The sequence below is a fragment of the Rosa rugosa genome, chromosome 2 (genome assembly GCF_958449725.1).
Source record: "Rosa rugosa chromosome 2, drRosRugo1.1, whole genome shotgun sequence".
Classification (NCBI taxonomy): Eukaryota; Viridiplantae; Streptophyta; class Magnoliopsida; order Rosales; family Rosaceae; genus Rosa; species Rosa rugosa.
The window spans coordinates 13,001,332-13,017,585 of NC_084821.1; the positions used below are offsets into that span (position 1 = coordinate 13,001,332).

Consider the following 16,254-nt stretch of genomic DNA (forward strand, 5'->3'; position numbering starts at 1 on the left):
TATGCAATTGATCATCAACAACATGGCCAAGAGGTACATTTTCTTCTCTCTTGGCCCCATATGAGTGCAAATCATCATCAAGCACAAATAAAGGATTTGAATGGAAACTAGGAGATGAGGGCATGTAAACAAGATTATCATATACCTTTCCCGAACGTAAAATGGTAACGGCATTGCATTCATGAACTTTTCCTCTTGGGTTTGGCTCTGGTTGTGAAGGTAGAGCTCCTTGTGGACGTGCTCCAAGCTCTTTTTCCATTTGACCCAATTGAACCTCTAACTTTCCCACACATTGTGCAAGTGAACTTTGACCTTGAGCTAGAATACTAAGAGTTTGATCTGTCTTTGCTTGGCTTTGTGTAAGAGAAGTATGACTTTGAGCTAGAGTGGCCAATATATCATCCATGTGAGACTTCTTTGGTTCTAGTTGTGGTGCTTGCCTATTTTGAAATCCGGGAAGAGCATTTTGTGTAGGATTGACACCTCCAAATGATTGGGAACTTTGACCAAACCCTTGAGTGTCATGTGGGGCTCCTCCATAAGCATGTGTAGCACCAAAAGATGGCCCTTGGCCTTGAGAATTGTAACTAGATGCTTGCTGCCCATAATGATTTTGTCCACCAAATTGTGTGTTCCCATGACCGTGGGGACTAAAAGATGAAGAATTAGGGCCTTGATTCCCTCCATATGAATGAGAACCAACTTGGTGTGCATTAGAGGACCCTCCATTATCTCTCCATGAGAAATTTGGGTGATTTCGCCAACCCAGATTATATGTAGTAGAGTAAGGATCATTTCTTGGTAGCCTTTGATAAGAACTAACCGCTTTAACTTGCTCCTCAACAAATTCCGGAAATTGCGAAGCCAAGTAACAATCATGAGTAGAATGATGAGGGGACTCACAAATCAAGCAAAGATATGAAGAACTAACACTCTTAACATGTGAAGAAGCAGTACCATTACCCTTTTGTGCATGAAGAAGCATCTCAAATTTCTTGTCAATCTTTGCTTCAAGCCTTTCAAGCTTAGAATTCATAACTCCATCATCTCTAGAAACATGAGAAACATCATATACACCTCTACCACGAGGCTTTATATCAACTCGACCTCTAGACTCCATAGGATCATCACGGTCTCTAGTACCATATGCATGTAAATCTCGACCTCTAGATATATGATCGTCTCTACCTCCTCTTCTCCTTTGATGATTAACCCATTGACCGGATTGGGTAGCCACTTCCTCACAAAAGTCTCAAGCGGCATTAGGACATTTCTTAAGAAAATTTTCACCCGATGCATTGTCCAATCTCCTTCTATCATCAATAATCAACCCATTGTAGAAAGATTTGCAAAGAAGCCACTTGGTGAGTCCATGATGATGGCATCCTAACTCAATATCCTTGAAGCGCTCCCATGCATTATAAAAAGTCTCATTATCCTCTTGAAAGAACTTGGTTAAGCTATCCCGCATATAAGTAGTCTGATGATGTGGATAATAAGCATTCAAGAAGACTCTTTGCATACCGGGCCAAGAGAGAATGGATCTTGGCTTAAGCTTATGAAACCATGTGCGTGCTTGATCTTTCAAAAAAAATGGGAACAATCGAAGCTTCAAACCCTCCAAGGTTAATCCTCCCAAGTGCATAGTGGAACATATGGCATCAAACTCAATTATATGATCATAAGGCCTCTCACTAGCCATGCCATGGAAAGTGGGTAGAATAGACAACATGTTAGGCCTGATCTCAAAGTTGGCATTTGTTGGAGGAAACACAATGCAAGATGGAGCATTTACAATGCTAGGACATGAATAATGACTCAATGGAAGCTCCTCCTCATCTTATGGTACTTGACGCTCGTCAGCCATATCTACTACAAAATTGACAATAAATTAAAGAGGTGAGAAGAGAATGAAAAATAAAAAGTACTATTAAAATGAGTAAACTAACAAGCAAGAAGTGGAAAAATAAAAATAAAAGTAAACAAAGAAATAAGAAATAAAAATAAAAGTATGCTATAAGTGACCCTAAATGCCAATTACCAAGGGATTAAGATCCAAAGACCCTAATCCCCCGCAACGGCGCCATTGACTTGATGCATATACTCTTGCAAGCGTACGAATCGTGTCAAGTAAAAAAAGTATTTGGACCTTAGTTATCGTACCTCGGAGATTAGGTGTTGGACCTAACCGAGATAATTGGCACTAGGACAACTCAAATGCATACAATGAAAAATAAAAATAAAATAAAGTAAAATAATATTCACAAGGCACCAAGCCTCGGCAATGCTCGGCTTAGCTCACACTAAGCCTAATCAAAGCCAATAACTTGTAGCCCAAATGAGTTATGCACAATGGAAGGTAGAATTTTGTTTGGGAGTTTTGAATTGGGAATTAACTAAATTAAATGCAAACTAAAATAAAAGCAAACAACTAATTATCAAGCAAGAAATTAAATTCGGATTTCAAATTAATGGAAACATGGGAGTGTCGGGTGATTCACACTAATTATCTTGTAAACATCGATGCCAATTTCACAAATGCATGCATTTCCTATATGTGTTAAGTCCCGTATCTTGTACCGGTCAAGGCTACTAAACCAATTATCCTTTTGGTGTATCGATTATGCCGGTTAGGGCCACAATCAACTCTCTAACTTAGGCATTATGCTGGTTAATAAGGCCGCAATATCTAAGATTAGAGGCCTAGAGTGCAAGATAATAGAGATCCAATCAAACTTAGCTACAGTTAAGTTAGCTAATGGTTACCACACTTAAATCCTAGATGCAACAAGACTAATAAGTTGTCAATTTATCAATCTATTCATCACAATTGCCCACAACATAATTTCAAAGGTTGACAAAGACTAGAAACATGCTTCTAAGGACCAATAAATTCGGATTTAAAGCATACACAATGAAAATTGCATTTATTAAAATTAAAGCATCAATATTTATACAAGATGCGTTAGGGCTCACAACCCTAACTCCCAAAATTGAAATACTCACTACCCATACTCAAATACATCATCCAGTACATAAGAAATTAAGAGAAATGACAGAGGAGAGAGGGAACACAAATTAAGCTCACAATTTGCTATAAGCAAACATGAACCCAACTTGATATTAAGCCCCCACTCTGTACCAAAGCCAAAATCCCTTGTGGTGATGAAGCCTTGATGATGTGAAGTGAAAAGCCCCTTAATTGCTCCTTCCAATTTTGAGAGAAAATGATAAGAGATTTAAAAATGGAGGAGAGAGAGTATGAGAGAGAAGATGGAAAATGGAGGAGAGGTCTCTAAATTCGGCCAAAAGGCCTTGGGGGGTTAGAAAAATGAGTCTTCTTGTGAAATGTGTGTGCAAATGTGCTTAAATACCCCCTTGGGTTCAAGGGTCAAGATTGGACTTGTACCATAGATCCAAGGGCTCAAAAACAAGTAGAAAATGGGTAAAATGAAAAGACTAAAACAACCTAATAAAAATGTAAAGAATTAGAATATTAGAAAACATTTTGGAAAATATAAAGAAAACCGAAGGGTAAAAGTGTAAGTGAGTGTGTGTCATGGATTGGGTATTGTGATAAAGCCACATAAAATAAAATGCATTTGGTACCAAAAACGTGTGTCATCTAGCATTACTCAAATTTAAAATTAAAATAAATTCTTGTTGCAAAATTGTATTTGGTAATTGGTATAAATATATTTTCTTTGTTAGAGTGGGTATAACTGTATAAACCATGAATCCATAGCATTGAAGCCTGCTTTCGCCCCTCGTAATTCTCAAGAGTCCTAGAAAGTTCGGTGGAAAAACAAAAAGGACACTTATCCTCAGGGCCGAGTATGTACTAGAAACGTCTTGGCCATCCTTATAAATACGCAACCAAGATTCTCTTCACCAATCAGAGTAAGCACAAAAATCTGCCATGTGACCCAAATTTTCTCGAACTTATTCATCGTCAAAACAGTACAATGTCGCTTATCCCCAATTTCCGACGTAACAGCAACATCTCTGACCCCTTTTCCCTCGATCTCTGGGACCCCTTCAAGGATTTTCCATTCCCTTCTTCATCGCTCTCTCCTTTTCCCGAATTTCCTCGCGAAAATTCGGCTTTTGTCAACACTAGGATCGACTGGAAGGAGACCCCGGAAGCCCATGTGTTCAAGGCTGACATTCCGGGGCTGACGAAAGAAGAGGTCAAGGTCGAGGTAGAAGATGACAGGGTGCTTCAGATCAGAGGAGAGAGGAAAATAGAGAAGGAGGACAAGAACGACACCTGGCACCGGGTCGAGAGAAGCAGCGGCAAGTTCTCCAGAAGGTTCAGGCTTCCTGAGAATGCCAAGATAGATGAAATCAAGGCTGCTATGGAGAACGGGGTTCTCAGCGTGACTGTTCCGAAGGCGGAGGTGAAAAGGCCTGATGTTAAAACCATTCAAATCTCTGGTTAAAATTCCAGAAATTAGGATCAATTCTCTCTTACTTGTCGTCCTATAAATATCGTTGTGAGTACTTATAAGAGTCGTATATTGTTCTTGGTGTGTATCATTGTCAATGTGTGACCGTGTGTCAATGTAATGGATGTATGAATGTGTCTTGTAATATTATGAACTAATAGACTTAAACTTGTTTTGCTAATGTGAGTGTCTTATATTCCTGTGTTTCACCCCATGAACCCAATTGCCTGATCCAATCTCAAACATGGTTGTCTAAGCAATCAGAACAGTACTTGAAGAAAAATCACTCCCCCTTTCAATGTGAAAGTGTTTCAAGCTCCATGAATAAAGCAATGGTAGGGTTGTCATTCTTGTGAATACCGGATGAAACTGTCAGGCAAACCACATGATCCTATATATCATGGCTATTCTGATGTAAATGCTGCCTTAAAAGTTTAATGTAATTCCAGTCATGTTTACCTCCTTACCTTGAGTATTTTTTCTTTCTTTTGGTCTGGAAATTTATCTTATGTATTTGATTTCTTTCAGAGACTATATTCTGTTCTCACAACTTTTATATGGCATTTGAAATCTACAGAGGCTTGTACGAATTTCAGAAAAGCAAACACCAAATGTATAAACTTAATCACTAACAGAAAAAATGGACACAGAAGCAGAGACCAAATGAAGCACATTTTTTAGTGGTGTTTCAACTTTCACCAACAGTGTAATATGCTGGGAAATGTTTTACTGATATCTGTTGCTTGCATGTGTGTTCAATGTGTAAGAAATAAATTGGCATGGACAGGAATTACCCTCAGATATACCTAGCAACTGGCATATCCGTACACCTTTCTACACTCCCTCTTTTTCATATTATAAGGTTTGTGTAGTGCTAACTAGCGTCTGAAGAGAATTAACAACTGGAGAAATGAGAAGTCAAAGCAGGATAATAATGAAGTTCAGTTGTACAGCTACTAACTTTTCAATACCAGAGGATATAAGCCAATGCAGCAGCTGGTGTATTTGATGAAGTCAAAAACTGTGCTAACATGTTGCTTCTTAAGCACTACCCTGTTCTGTGCCATGACTGCCATCCTTTCCCATTACTTATTGTAAAGAGATCATGACTGAACCTGTACAAATTCTAGGGATGCAGAGATATGAATCTACAATAACCATATTTTGAAATTAAAAATATGAAACTGAAAATAATATTGATTGAAAAAATATCCATTCATTACAACTATCATTTCCATGGAAATTTTTTGATATGTTGAAGTCGCTGCAGTATGACCTTCTTATCAATACTATCAAGAATGTCCTTCTCAACATATCCAATCAAGCTATCCCTCATCCATTCATCTTCCATTTGATTGTGTAATTGATTCTTCAACAAATTCACAGCAGAAAACAGTCTTTCTACCCTGGGAGTTGCAACCGGTAAAATTAGAGACAATGTCAACAGCAAGTAAACTAATGGGTAAACCTGATATTTTCCCGTCTCAACCAATTTTTCAGCAAGCTCAGAAATTCCTTTCAAGGTTGAAAATCCAATGCTAGAACGCATGTCCAAAATGTATTTCTCAAGCTGGTCTTCAAGTATCATAAAGTCAGTTGTGGAAAAGTCATTTGGATAATATCGAGCAAGTTGAATCAACTTTAGTTTGTCAAAAGCAGAGAATGAATTACTTGGATCTAAACATGCCACACAAAGAAGCAACTGAGTATTCATCTCAGTGAATTGATTGTTTAACTCTTGAAGTTGCAGATCTATAACACTGTAGAACAACTCAACACAATAATGATGCTTGTTTGTGATCACTTGAGCTTTATGCCTTGGCCGCCCTCGAGTTAGAAACATACCATCCATCTTATGAACTTCAATATGATGTTTGTCACAGAAACTAGAAACTTGATCAAGTAAAGAATCCCAACAACTCTCCCTCATCATCTTCAGTTGCTTTTTGCATATTTGTACCAAGTTCAGGATGTTTAGAATATCTTGATCTTTTCTTTGAAATGCTTGTGACAAATCATCTGTGATTCCCAAAATCATTACCATCATATGTAAGCAAAAAATAAAATTGAAAGATTGGAGGGAATCCAATAGAATTTCTGCTTTATACTTCTGCTCAGAATCTGATCCAACCTCTGCTATCATCTCAAGCACATCTATCACGGATGAGAACACAGTACGCAAGCTTGATAAAGTCATAAAATTTGAGCTTTCCTCATTTAGACCTTGTCCTCTTAAAAACTCACCAGTATTGAGTGCTTCAAGAACTAACACACCATGTTTCTTCCGAAGTGTATCACGACATTGAACAAAGGTTCCAACAACCTTCACTACATTAGCAACTGCAGTAAAGAGACCCATGATTTCTTTGTGATTCTTCGCCACATCTATGAGAACTGAATGAAGATCATGAGTAAAGCTATGAACATAAAATGCACACTTATTCTCCTTCATAATAAGTGTCTTAAGACTATTGAACTCACAATGCATATTACTTGTCCCAACGTAAGTTTGTCCCCGCAACCTAGACATGATTAATCCATGACTAGAAAAAAAGTCATCAACAGCCACCTTGAGGGAGAGAGCAGTAGCATTGGTAACATGCACCATACCTAAATATCGCTCAATTACAGTACCCTTATCCACAAAACGTAATATAATAGCCATTTGATTCATTGAAGAAATGTCAAGGAATTCATTAATAAGAACGGAAAATAGTGAATCGCTGATATCTCTAGTAATTGTATTGACGATTTCGGTTGAAATAGCACTTACAATGTCCTTCTGAATATCACATGATGTCACCTTCAGAGTCTCAGGAGAATTTCTTGATGCAGCAGCTTTTATATCTGTACTATGATCATATAGAAATCTCAAAAGTCCAACAACACTTCCTTGGTCATTTGAAGTTTCATATTCATCATGTCCGCAGAATAGGAGACCTTGTCGCATAAGAAACTTAACACAATCAATTGATGCACCCAAAAGTGTTTGACAATCACTTCGAGCTTGGTTTTGGTTCAATAAGGCTTCATAATTTATCCTAGCTTTGTTGTGGGAACTATTAGGTCCTCCAACATGACCTTGTAAACCTTCTTTCTTCTTCCAATTCGAATACCCTTTGCGAACGAATGCATCACTGCCTGTTTGTTCTCCAATATCAGGTTTGAAGAGATAACAACAGAGACAAAAGGCAGCATCTTTTTCAATGCTATATTCCAACCAAGTAGGAAATTCATCAAACCAAGCCGGATTGAACCGTCTTTCTGAGTTTCCTGCCAGGGTCTTCTTGGGAAACTTATAGTCTCGAGGCTGACAAGGACCTTTTTGTATGTATGCCATTCGAACCTGTTCACGGACATTAGGATGATAATTCCAAATTCGAGGACGCAGGCCCGGATCAGTGGGGAGATCTTCCAAGTTTATACCCAAGGTAGCTTCTTTTGAACTGTTATTTACTTTCTTTGGAGCAGATGATGACTCTGTCAACTCATGCGTTGATTTTCTTTTGAAATATCTCTCCATGGCCGTTCTGTTTCAAAATGCAAACCAGTTCAATTACATATATGTACATCATCAAAAGCCCTATAATTTATTCTCTAAATCGAAGAAACACAGTCCACATCATGGAATAAAAGTAGACACACGAAATTTACATTCTTAGTTTTAACAACTAAGATATCCCTAATCAAACCAAAGCTAGTTTTACTTAGACTTTTATAGTTAAAACTATTCCTGTATTCCTTAGCCATCAACTGATCATTCAAATTAACAAAAATATACATGCAGATCACACCAGGGATAAGAATTCCTGAATCACTTTAATTGACAAAATTCATCAAACTATATTATATGCATTAAGATACACTGCAAAACAATCACTCAAACTAACAGAACCGCTATAAAAGCTTAAAAAACACTATAAACTTCAAAAGCTGGAGAAGTTTTATACCTCTGGGGAGATTGAGAGAGCAACAAAAGCGAAGAACTGAAGAGGTGTTAATGGTTGAGAGATCGGTAGGCGTTCTTATGATTGAGGAAGGAGTTTGAGAAGTGGAAGGGTTTCAACTTTCAAAGAGTTTCGAGTCTTCTGACGCCTCAGAGTGAGAAAAGGAGGGAAAGGGGAAGAAGAAACAAAGTGAAAACGGGATTAGGGATTTGAGGGCATTTTTCTACCAGTGAAAAGTTTACACACTTCTCTGAAAATAAAATGGAGAGATAAACACGTTAACCCAAAAAAAAAAAAAAAAAAAGATAAACACTGAGATTCAAATAGTAAGGTGTCTACTCATAATTATCAATGAGACTAGAGCTAGAAAAACTCTTACAATTCTATACAATTCTATACAATTGTTTTACTATTGAAACGGGATAAAGAGGATTCTCTTGCCTAAATCAATTTAAAACATTCATTCAAATTATCTTGTATTGACATACATTACTGTGTCATGATTCATATCATTAATTTTCTATTATCTCAACAAAAATATCAATCATCTCAGAGATCATCCGATCATTTAACGGTACTATTGTACCAACTAAATAAATGGACGAGTTTGATAAAGAGTTTTTTTATTGGAACCTCCAAATTTACTCACTTGACCTCTAAGCTTTTTACACCTCTTATCAAATTTTCAAATACTAAATTTACTCACAAAACTTCCTCAAATAATCTCACTCATATAATTTGCTAAAAAAATTATTATTTTTAAAATAAAAAGTTTGGTCATTTCAATGATTTAATCACTCTATAAATCTTAACTAAATACATTTCTTAATCAAACTTGAGTTTCAAAAATTAATGTCTAATCAATAAGAAAATGCCATGAACTATTCTTTTTAAAAAAAAAAAAAAAAATTTCTATTTTAGCTGTGCAAAAAAAAAAAATGAAGAAATCATTTGTTTTTATTCTCAAAAAAAAAATATTTGTTTTTTAATGTTTATTTTTTGTACCAATGATTAATTATTTAAATATTTTTATTTTTTTTTAACTGCTAGATTTTTTTTTTTTTGCAAATATAATGGATTGACTTAGATTTAGGTCATAAATCATAAGAGGATTTTTTTTTCCCTCACCAATATGCGTTCAACATATATATCATACATTTTTATGTCACATGATCTTAATCATATTTTTTAATTCTTATTAAATATATATGAATGCTTTAATGAGTATGTAGTGAAATTCGAAAATGAAAATAGATAAGGAAAATAATAAGGAATACAACCTAATATTATTGAATTGGAAAGTCTACATAAAATAAATATAATATTTTTTTGGTATAATTATTGTCCTTAATAGTCATTTTATAGTAAGTTATATATGTCATTTAATAATTCATAATAGAGTGAGGTCAAGTGAGCAGATTTGAAGGTCCCAATAAAAACTCTCTTTGATAAAAGTTCTCATTATTGCAAAAAAAAAAAAAATATTTGAGGCATTTCATTCACTAAGATAAAAAATAATTGAGTAAATTTCTTTTATCAACACTATACACATTAGATTAGATAAAAACGAGCTCTAGAGGTTATATCCTAATTAATTTAGACAAAAATACCCTTCATCTTGCAGCGAAAACTTTGAAGATAAGATAGTGAAGTAGTGATACATTACCCGTTACAAAAACAATAATTATAAAATTCCTGGGAATAGTGATCATCTTGGCTAACTACTAATACCTAAGGTGATCACGTTTTTTTTTTTTTTTTTTTTGAGTAAATACGTAAGGTGATCACCTTTGGAGGGGTAAAACAAGGAAAAATAAATCAATAAATAAAAAAATAGTGATCAAATTCTGGGTATAGTGATCAAATTCTTGGGTGTAGTTAGAAACAGCAGGAGCAATTGGTCCAAAACATTGAGCCGTTGATAGCTCCCCGCCTTACTCGGCCCGCCCAATTTGAAGAAACTACCAGAACCTCCAAAAGTGCTTCTACTCAAAGCACTTTTCACCGTCCTCCACTTGCTCACTTGCTCTCCTTAGTGTTTCGCTTTGATTTCTCAGTCCATCTTCAATTCCAACCAAAACCCAGTTCGACAAACATGTCAATCATCCCAATCAACGAGCGACGAAGCAGTGACTTCGATCCCTGGGCCCTCGACCTCTGGGACCCATTCCTAGATTTCCCATTATTCCCTTCTTCACTCTCCAACGTTTTCCATGAACTCAATCCGGGTTTTCCCTCGGTGAATTCCCGGCTCGATTGGAGCGAGACCCGCAACGTCCACGTTCTTAAGGCAGCTCTTCCTGCATTTGCCAACGAAGACGTGCTTGTTGAGCTTCAAGAAGACCGAGTGCTTCAGATTAGCACAGACAGCGGTAGCTTCATGACCAAGATTAAGCTCCCCGAGAACGCCAAGATTGAGGAGCTCAAGGCCTTTATGAGCAATGGGGTTGTTACTGTCACTTTTCCTAAGGGGGAGGCTGACAGGCCCAATGTCAGAGCCGTTGAAATTTCTGGCGAAGATTAAGGTGATAAGGTGATTCTCTGGGTAAAATAAGATATGGGTAATAGAGTTTTATGTAGAATGTCAATAACGTTTGTGTCTTTATCGGTTTAGATTGTATATCTCGGTGTGAGTATGTGTTGCTTAGATGTGCTATGTAGTCTGAAATTGTCGTAATATGCGAAGATTAAGGTCCAGTTCTGGGTGAAATAAGATTAGTCTGACACTGGTTGATGAATGTGAGTAAAGTTTGTGTCTTTATATGTGTTTGTACGGCGCCAGTTTGTAGTGCTTGGATGAACTTAACATTATGTGAAATTGGATCTGTCTTCGAGTACTGCTTGTATATTATGAAACTTGCAGGTACTGAATTTATATCTTTGTGCTTCTAAACGTAACGTGGTATGTAGTATGAAACTGTATTAATGTGCCAAGATTATCTGGCTGCAATGTGATATGAATAACATCAGGTTTGCGTTTTTATGTGTTTGACATGTATGGTTCGAGATTGTAATGCTTCACTGAACTTGAATAATGTACAGTCTACTATAAGTTTTGTAGTATACTTCGGTGTGAATTTGTAATGCTTAGTGCTAAATTGTATCATTATGAAGATTAATAAGATAAAGATCCCGAAAATAGATATGGGTTACACTGCTTGATGTCAGAATGTGAGTGAAATTTGTGTCTTTATCTGTTTAACACACCATATGTAAATATGTAATGGGTCAATAATTTATATAATGCGCTATCTAGCATGAAATTGGAGCGTCTCTGAGTACGATTTGTATACTATGAAAGTTGAAATTACTGATTTCATATCTCTGTGCTTAGCAAAAGGTAATGTGGTAGATAGCATGAAATTGTATATAATTTGCCAAGATTATGATCTAATTCAGGCCAACATAAGATACCTATAAGATCAAGTTTGTGTTTTTATGTGTTTTGAGTATGCTTCGAGAATGTAATGCTTCCCTTAATTGTCTGCTATGAGATTGGATTTGTCTTGATAGTCATACTACATGTATAGCATTTATGCAATTAGAATGACAAAATAAGGTCCACCAAATCATTCAAGGAATTGGAGGAAGAACCACCCTGGTTCATACTGGATTCAATTTTCTCCTTCAAATCTTTGCAAATCAGCTCTCCTTTACCCACCAGAAGCCTTCTTATAGCTCCCTCTATTTCTCCTCTCTTCATCTCACTCTCCCACTCTAACCCTACTCCCCAAACTTGGGTCAAGTACCTTGCATTCACTCGCTGGTCCCCATAATATGGTTGGCATATCGACGGAACTCCTTCGGACTTTCAGAGATATTCTCAATGGTTGAATTCCAACCACAGCGACTCCAAAACCCTCCAACTGCAGTGTGTGCCAAGACTTCCTGTTGGGGTGCCCATTTTACTATGCAACCCGTCTCCAACAGCTTCTTGGAAACCTTCTGGCATTGCTGTGGAGTCCATTCGGACCACCCACAAGAAAGGCTGCTCGCTGTTGGAGAGACCCCATGCCATTTCAACTAGGCCTTTATTGTCTATGGAAGCTGCGCTTCCGAGGCTTACATGTTGTGTGATTGTTTGTCAAGCCATGGAATGCAACTCTGGTCCTCTTTCAATAAGCTGATGGATATGGCCGAAACAGTTTTGTTGAGAGGGCTGATGGCGGGGAACAACGGAAGTTGGTATTCCTGCTGGATCTTTGTCAATGTTGATTGCTCAAGGCACTCCATGGAGTTCCAGATGATGGCTGAAGATGACCTTCGATCAAGGGCTTTCGCTATATGTTGAAGCAAGTCATCCAAATTTCTGAAATATGCGATGGCAAGGTCTTTAAATCTAAGTGGTTCAAGTCCTGGTAGTAGTTCCAACATCATAGAATCTGCCTTTATATAGGTAAAGCATCAGAGTTCTTAAGGTTCATGTCAAAGTTATGCATGAGAAGTAGAGACTAATAGAACGCAATTCTCACAAAAAAATAAATAATAATAATAATAATAATTCTATGTATGTCAATAGTCAATACAGCATTCAGAACGTTGAAAGATGTCTAATTGTTGCACACCTTGACAGGGTATGTAACCATTGTTTTGGAGCCTAGGATATGCAAGGTAACTTAATTAGCGTCTTTGCTGCACTGCTAGTAGACAATATGATACTAGGAATCCTTAGATTTCTGCAAAGTACATATATTCATCATAGATGATGCAAGCAATCTTATTGTGTTGATCCACTTTCTCCATTATCCTAGCCAACGATTCCCGGAGATGGCCTTTGCAGTTGGTGTTGAAACCTGATATCACGGCTATAAACTTGTGGGCTGATATATTTTGCTCACATATGCCATCGTACAACTCTTAAGAAGTCGAAATGAGGGTAGTTCAGCGGGTTGGGAAAGTTGAACACTTGAACTCGGTATGAGCGATTGTGACGTGAAAGCCTTTGGAATGAAGGATGGTGCCCAGATGAAGCATTGGGGTTACGTGGACGTTATTACCTGAAAATGGATTTACAAAGAATCATAGATTGATATATTAAATGAGTAATTGTATGCCTACTGAATACTTGGCTTATAGATCTGTATCAATGAGAGTTAAAGATTCAACGTTGGACCAATCTTGCTGACCCAGATAGTTGTAATTTATTGCTAGGAAATCTCAGTTACTCTATTATGCTATTTCCGTAGTGTTTAGTTACAGTACTTTGCAAAAAGTTTGCTCAGATTCTTGTTTTGTTTGCATTTTGCAGGTCTCACTTTTTGCTGATCTGATGTAGCTGATTGTGAATGGGAGATGCTTTTATGTTTGATGATTGTTGATGGGAGCGAATTCCTTTATTTTTGATGTAAGACCTATATTTCGTCTCGTAGAAACAACGAGTTGATTGAATGTTTTTTTTTATTTAGAGAAATGAATAGAATGTTTAGTCTCCTCCAGAGTTTTTGCTTTTTGCCCTTGTCACTGGTGTCTTTTCATTGTCTAGATACTTAGGATCTTAACATGGCCTGGTGATTAGAGAATGAAACAGTAAATATTATTACAGGATAACTAAAAATATATTAATGTCTGATTTAGTTGATTTGTAATTTTAGTAATTTCAACGAAGGTTGTATGTGATAAGATTAAGGCCATGACAGTTCCTAGTGTTGCCCATGGTTCAGGGGACTAGCCCAAAGAGCCCGTAAAGCAAAGCCCAAAATACAAACTAAATTACAAAGAGTTGAATCTCTCCTCCCTGTTCGACTAGACCAGGAACCAGAAAGAGCAACAGACAAAAGCATAACTAGAAACCCAGCAGCTAGGAAGAAGCTGACGGTGGACAAGGAAGGCCAGCAGTCTTCAGAACTCGAAGCAAGGATGGTGGTGGCGTGTCTGCCCAATCCAAATGCAGTAGAGGCATCAGTCCAAGCCCCGTCGCAGTTGACCTTTACAAAACTGGCCGGGGGAGGAGTCCATTTGGATGGGAGAGCTGACCTTGGATGCAGAGGGGTAGTGCTTATGCTTCTAGCTCCCCATAATTCACCAGCCAGATTGATGCCAGCTCTTATAACTTGCTGCGGGGACAATGCCTTCATTTGATAAATGAATTCACACCTCGCAGTCCATATTTTCCAGCAGAAGAAGCTCTGGTAATCAGGGTAAGAAGCCTCTTTTTTTCTGATGCCGTAGTAATACACTTGTATACGCTTGATAATCATTTGTCAAAAGTAGTTACACTTTGTTTATCAAGTCTGACGCACAATGGAGACCCAAACCACACTAAATCCACCCATGTACACAGTAGGAGAGAGTGTTCAATGGATTCTTTGTAATCACGACAGATAGGACATATGGGTTTAGGGGAGATTTTTCTTCGGTCATGAAGATTGAGCAATGTAGGAATAACCCCAGACATTACTCTCCAAAAGTAGTTTTTTACTTTTGGCAGGGTGTCCATCTTCCATACCAACTTCCACACACTTTTCTCCACAAGGTGTGATGTATGTCTGGAGCTAGAGATTGCCATACATATGCCGATTAGAGTGTAACCAATGGTAACCTGATTTGATTGAATATTTACCATTCCTGTTCCAGGGCCAAATTGTAATGATGCAGAACAGATGGCAGCCTAATTTGAAGAACAGTTGGACCGTGCTAAAGGAGGAAAACGAGAAGTGACTAGTAGACGCGAAACAGCTTCACGGAGTCCGTTTGGGACGCACTTTACCTTTCCGGAAAGGGAATCGTGCCAGAAATCAAACTCGTCGCTATGCCACGACCTGTGACCTTTTTCGGGCTTTCGGGGTCGTTTAGGACCTCAAAACTGCATTTTTCTATTTTCCGGTATTTTGGTTTTCCTAGTTAATTTCGGGTTGTTTTCGTTTTTACCCATGGGCTTTAGGGTTTCATTGTTAGTCGCCCTAGGGTTTATTTTCTTATAAATAAGTCGCCTTAAGGCTGCAGAACGCATCTATTATCTTTTATCAATAAATTTGAGATTATTCTCTTTTATCTCTGGTGGACTCCAGAATCTTTGCTTAGGTTTATTGCTGGTAAACCTAGTTTTATCAATCCGATCATTCCGACTGCGTCATGTAAGATGTTATTCAATGCAAAACATGTAAATATATACTTGAACATATAGCAACTCAGATAATCAACACTGCAGCAATTTCTATCAAAATCTGATATACAAATTATGCAGCTATAAATTATCAATTATGAATTATGATTAACTCTAAGTTCATCATTATATAGATTAACACATATTGGATAACTAATATGACTATGTCAAATATAAGATTGTAATTCAACAGCAACATGAATAAAGACCAAAATTTCTGCAGTAAACCAAATATTAAATCTAGAGCAAAAACTGATAAAAGTATGTAATACTAACACGATGCAGTTCCAGAATCCATTGATGCTTCTCCAAGATCCACTCTTAATCTCAATTGTTGAATGGGACAATTATTTGAGTGTGAAGTGTTCTTGCAGGGATCAAATGAGGCAGTTCCTTCCATCAAGAAACTGTCATGTAACTGCCATGTTTTGTCTGATTAGATTAATCCAAATAACCATACAATTTGAATTTCAAATTCAAATAGATCATCATCACCAAACCTATTTTCGATTACAGGTTTTATGTGTTTATATGTGTCACTACTTGAACTCAAAACATCTCATATATATCTACTTAAGTAATATTGCTGATATCTAGTTCCAATGAGTTTTACAATCTCCCACTGAACTAGATATCACACAAGATTAATTATACACATGAGTTGCTTCTAAAGTGTGCACTTGAGTTCAACAACACAATCTATTTTCAAAGTTCTGTCAATTTTACTGAACTGCATTGAACTAGAGAAAATTACAAT

The 16,254-nt window shown here is 37.1% G+C and overlaps 3 protein-coding genes, 1 non-coding gene and 1 pseudogene across 4 annotated transcripts; 3 read left to right on the forward strand and 2 right to left on the reverse strand.

Moving 5' to 3' along the window:
* Positions 1-1,367: 1,367 nt before the first annotated feature.
* On the forward strand, positions 1,368-1,471 carry LOC133735012 (small nucleolar RNA R71). The gene has a single exon (XR_009858749.1). It is a non-coding gene; the product is annotated as a small nucleolar RNA R71 (small nucleolar RNA).
* A 2,409-nt stretch (positions 1,472-3,880) lies between these two features.
* Positions 3,881-4,629, forward strand: LOC133733735 (18.1 kDa class I heat shock protein-like). The gene has a single exon (XM_062161373.1). It carries the CDS (start codon positions 3,966-3,968, stop codon positions 4,440-4,442), a length of 477 nt encoding a protein of 158 aa, XP_062017357.1. The 5' UTR covers positions 3,881-3,965; the 3' UTR covers positions 4,443-4,629.
* Positions 4,630-5,244: 615 nt separating this feature from the next.
* On the reverse strand, positions 5,245-8,624 carry LOC133733428 (uncharacterized). The gene is made up of 2 exons (XM_062161049.1): positions 8,399-8,624; positions 5,245-7,978 (listed from the first exon to the last, which is right to left on the reverse strand). Exon 2 carries the CDS (start codon positions 7,969-7,971, stop codon positions 5,677-5,679), a length of 2,295 nt encoding a protein of 764 aa, XP_062017033.1. The 5' UTR covers positions 7,972-7,978; positions 8,399-8,624; the 3' UTR covers positions 5,245-5,676.
* A 1,774-nt stretch (positions 8,625-10,398) lies between these two features.
* On the forward strand, positions 10,399-11,241 carry LOC133734619 (18.2 kDa class I heat shock protein-like). Its single transcript, XM_062162228.1, has one exon. The coding sequence runs from the start codon at positions 10,491-10,493 to the stop codon at positions 10,917-10,919; it is 429 nt and encodes a 142-aa protein (XP_062018212.1). The 5' UTR covers positions 10,399-10,490; the 3' UTR covers positions 10,920-11,241.
* A 296-nt stretch (positions 11,242-11,537) lies between these two features.
* LOC133734617 (UDP-glucose iridoid glucosyltransferase-like) lies at positions 11,538-12,786 on the reverse strand (annotated as a pseudogene).
* Positions 12,787-16,254: the final 3,468 nt, after the last annotated feature.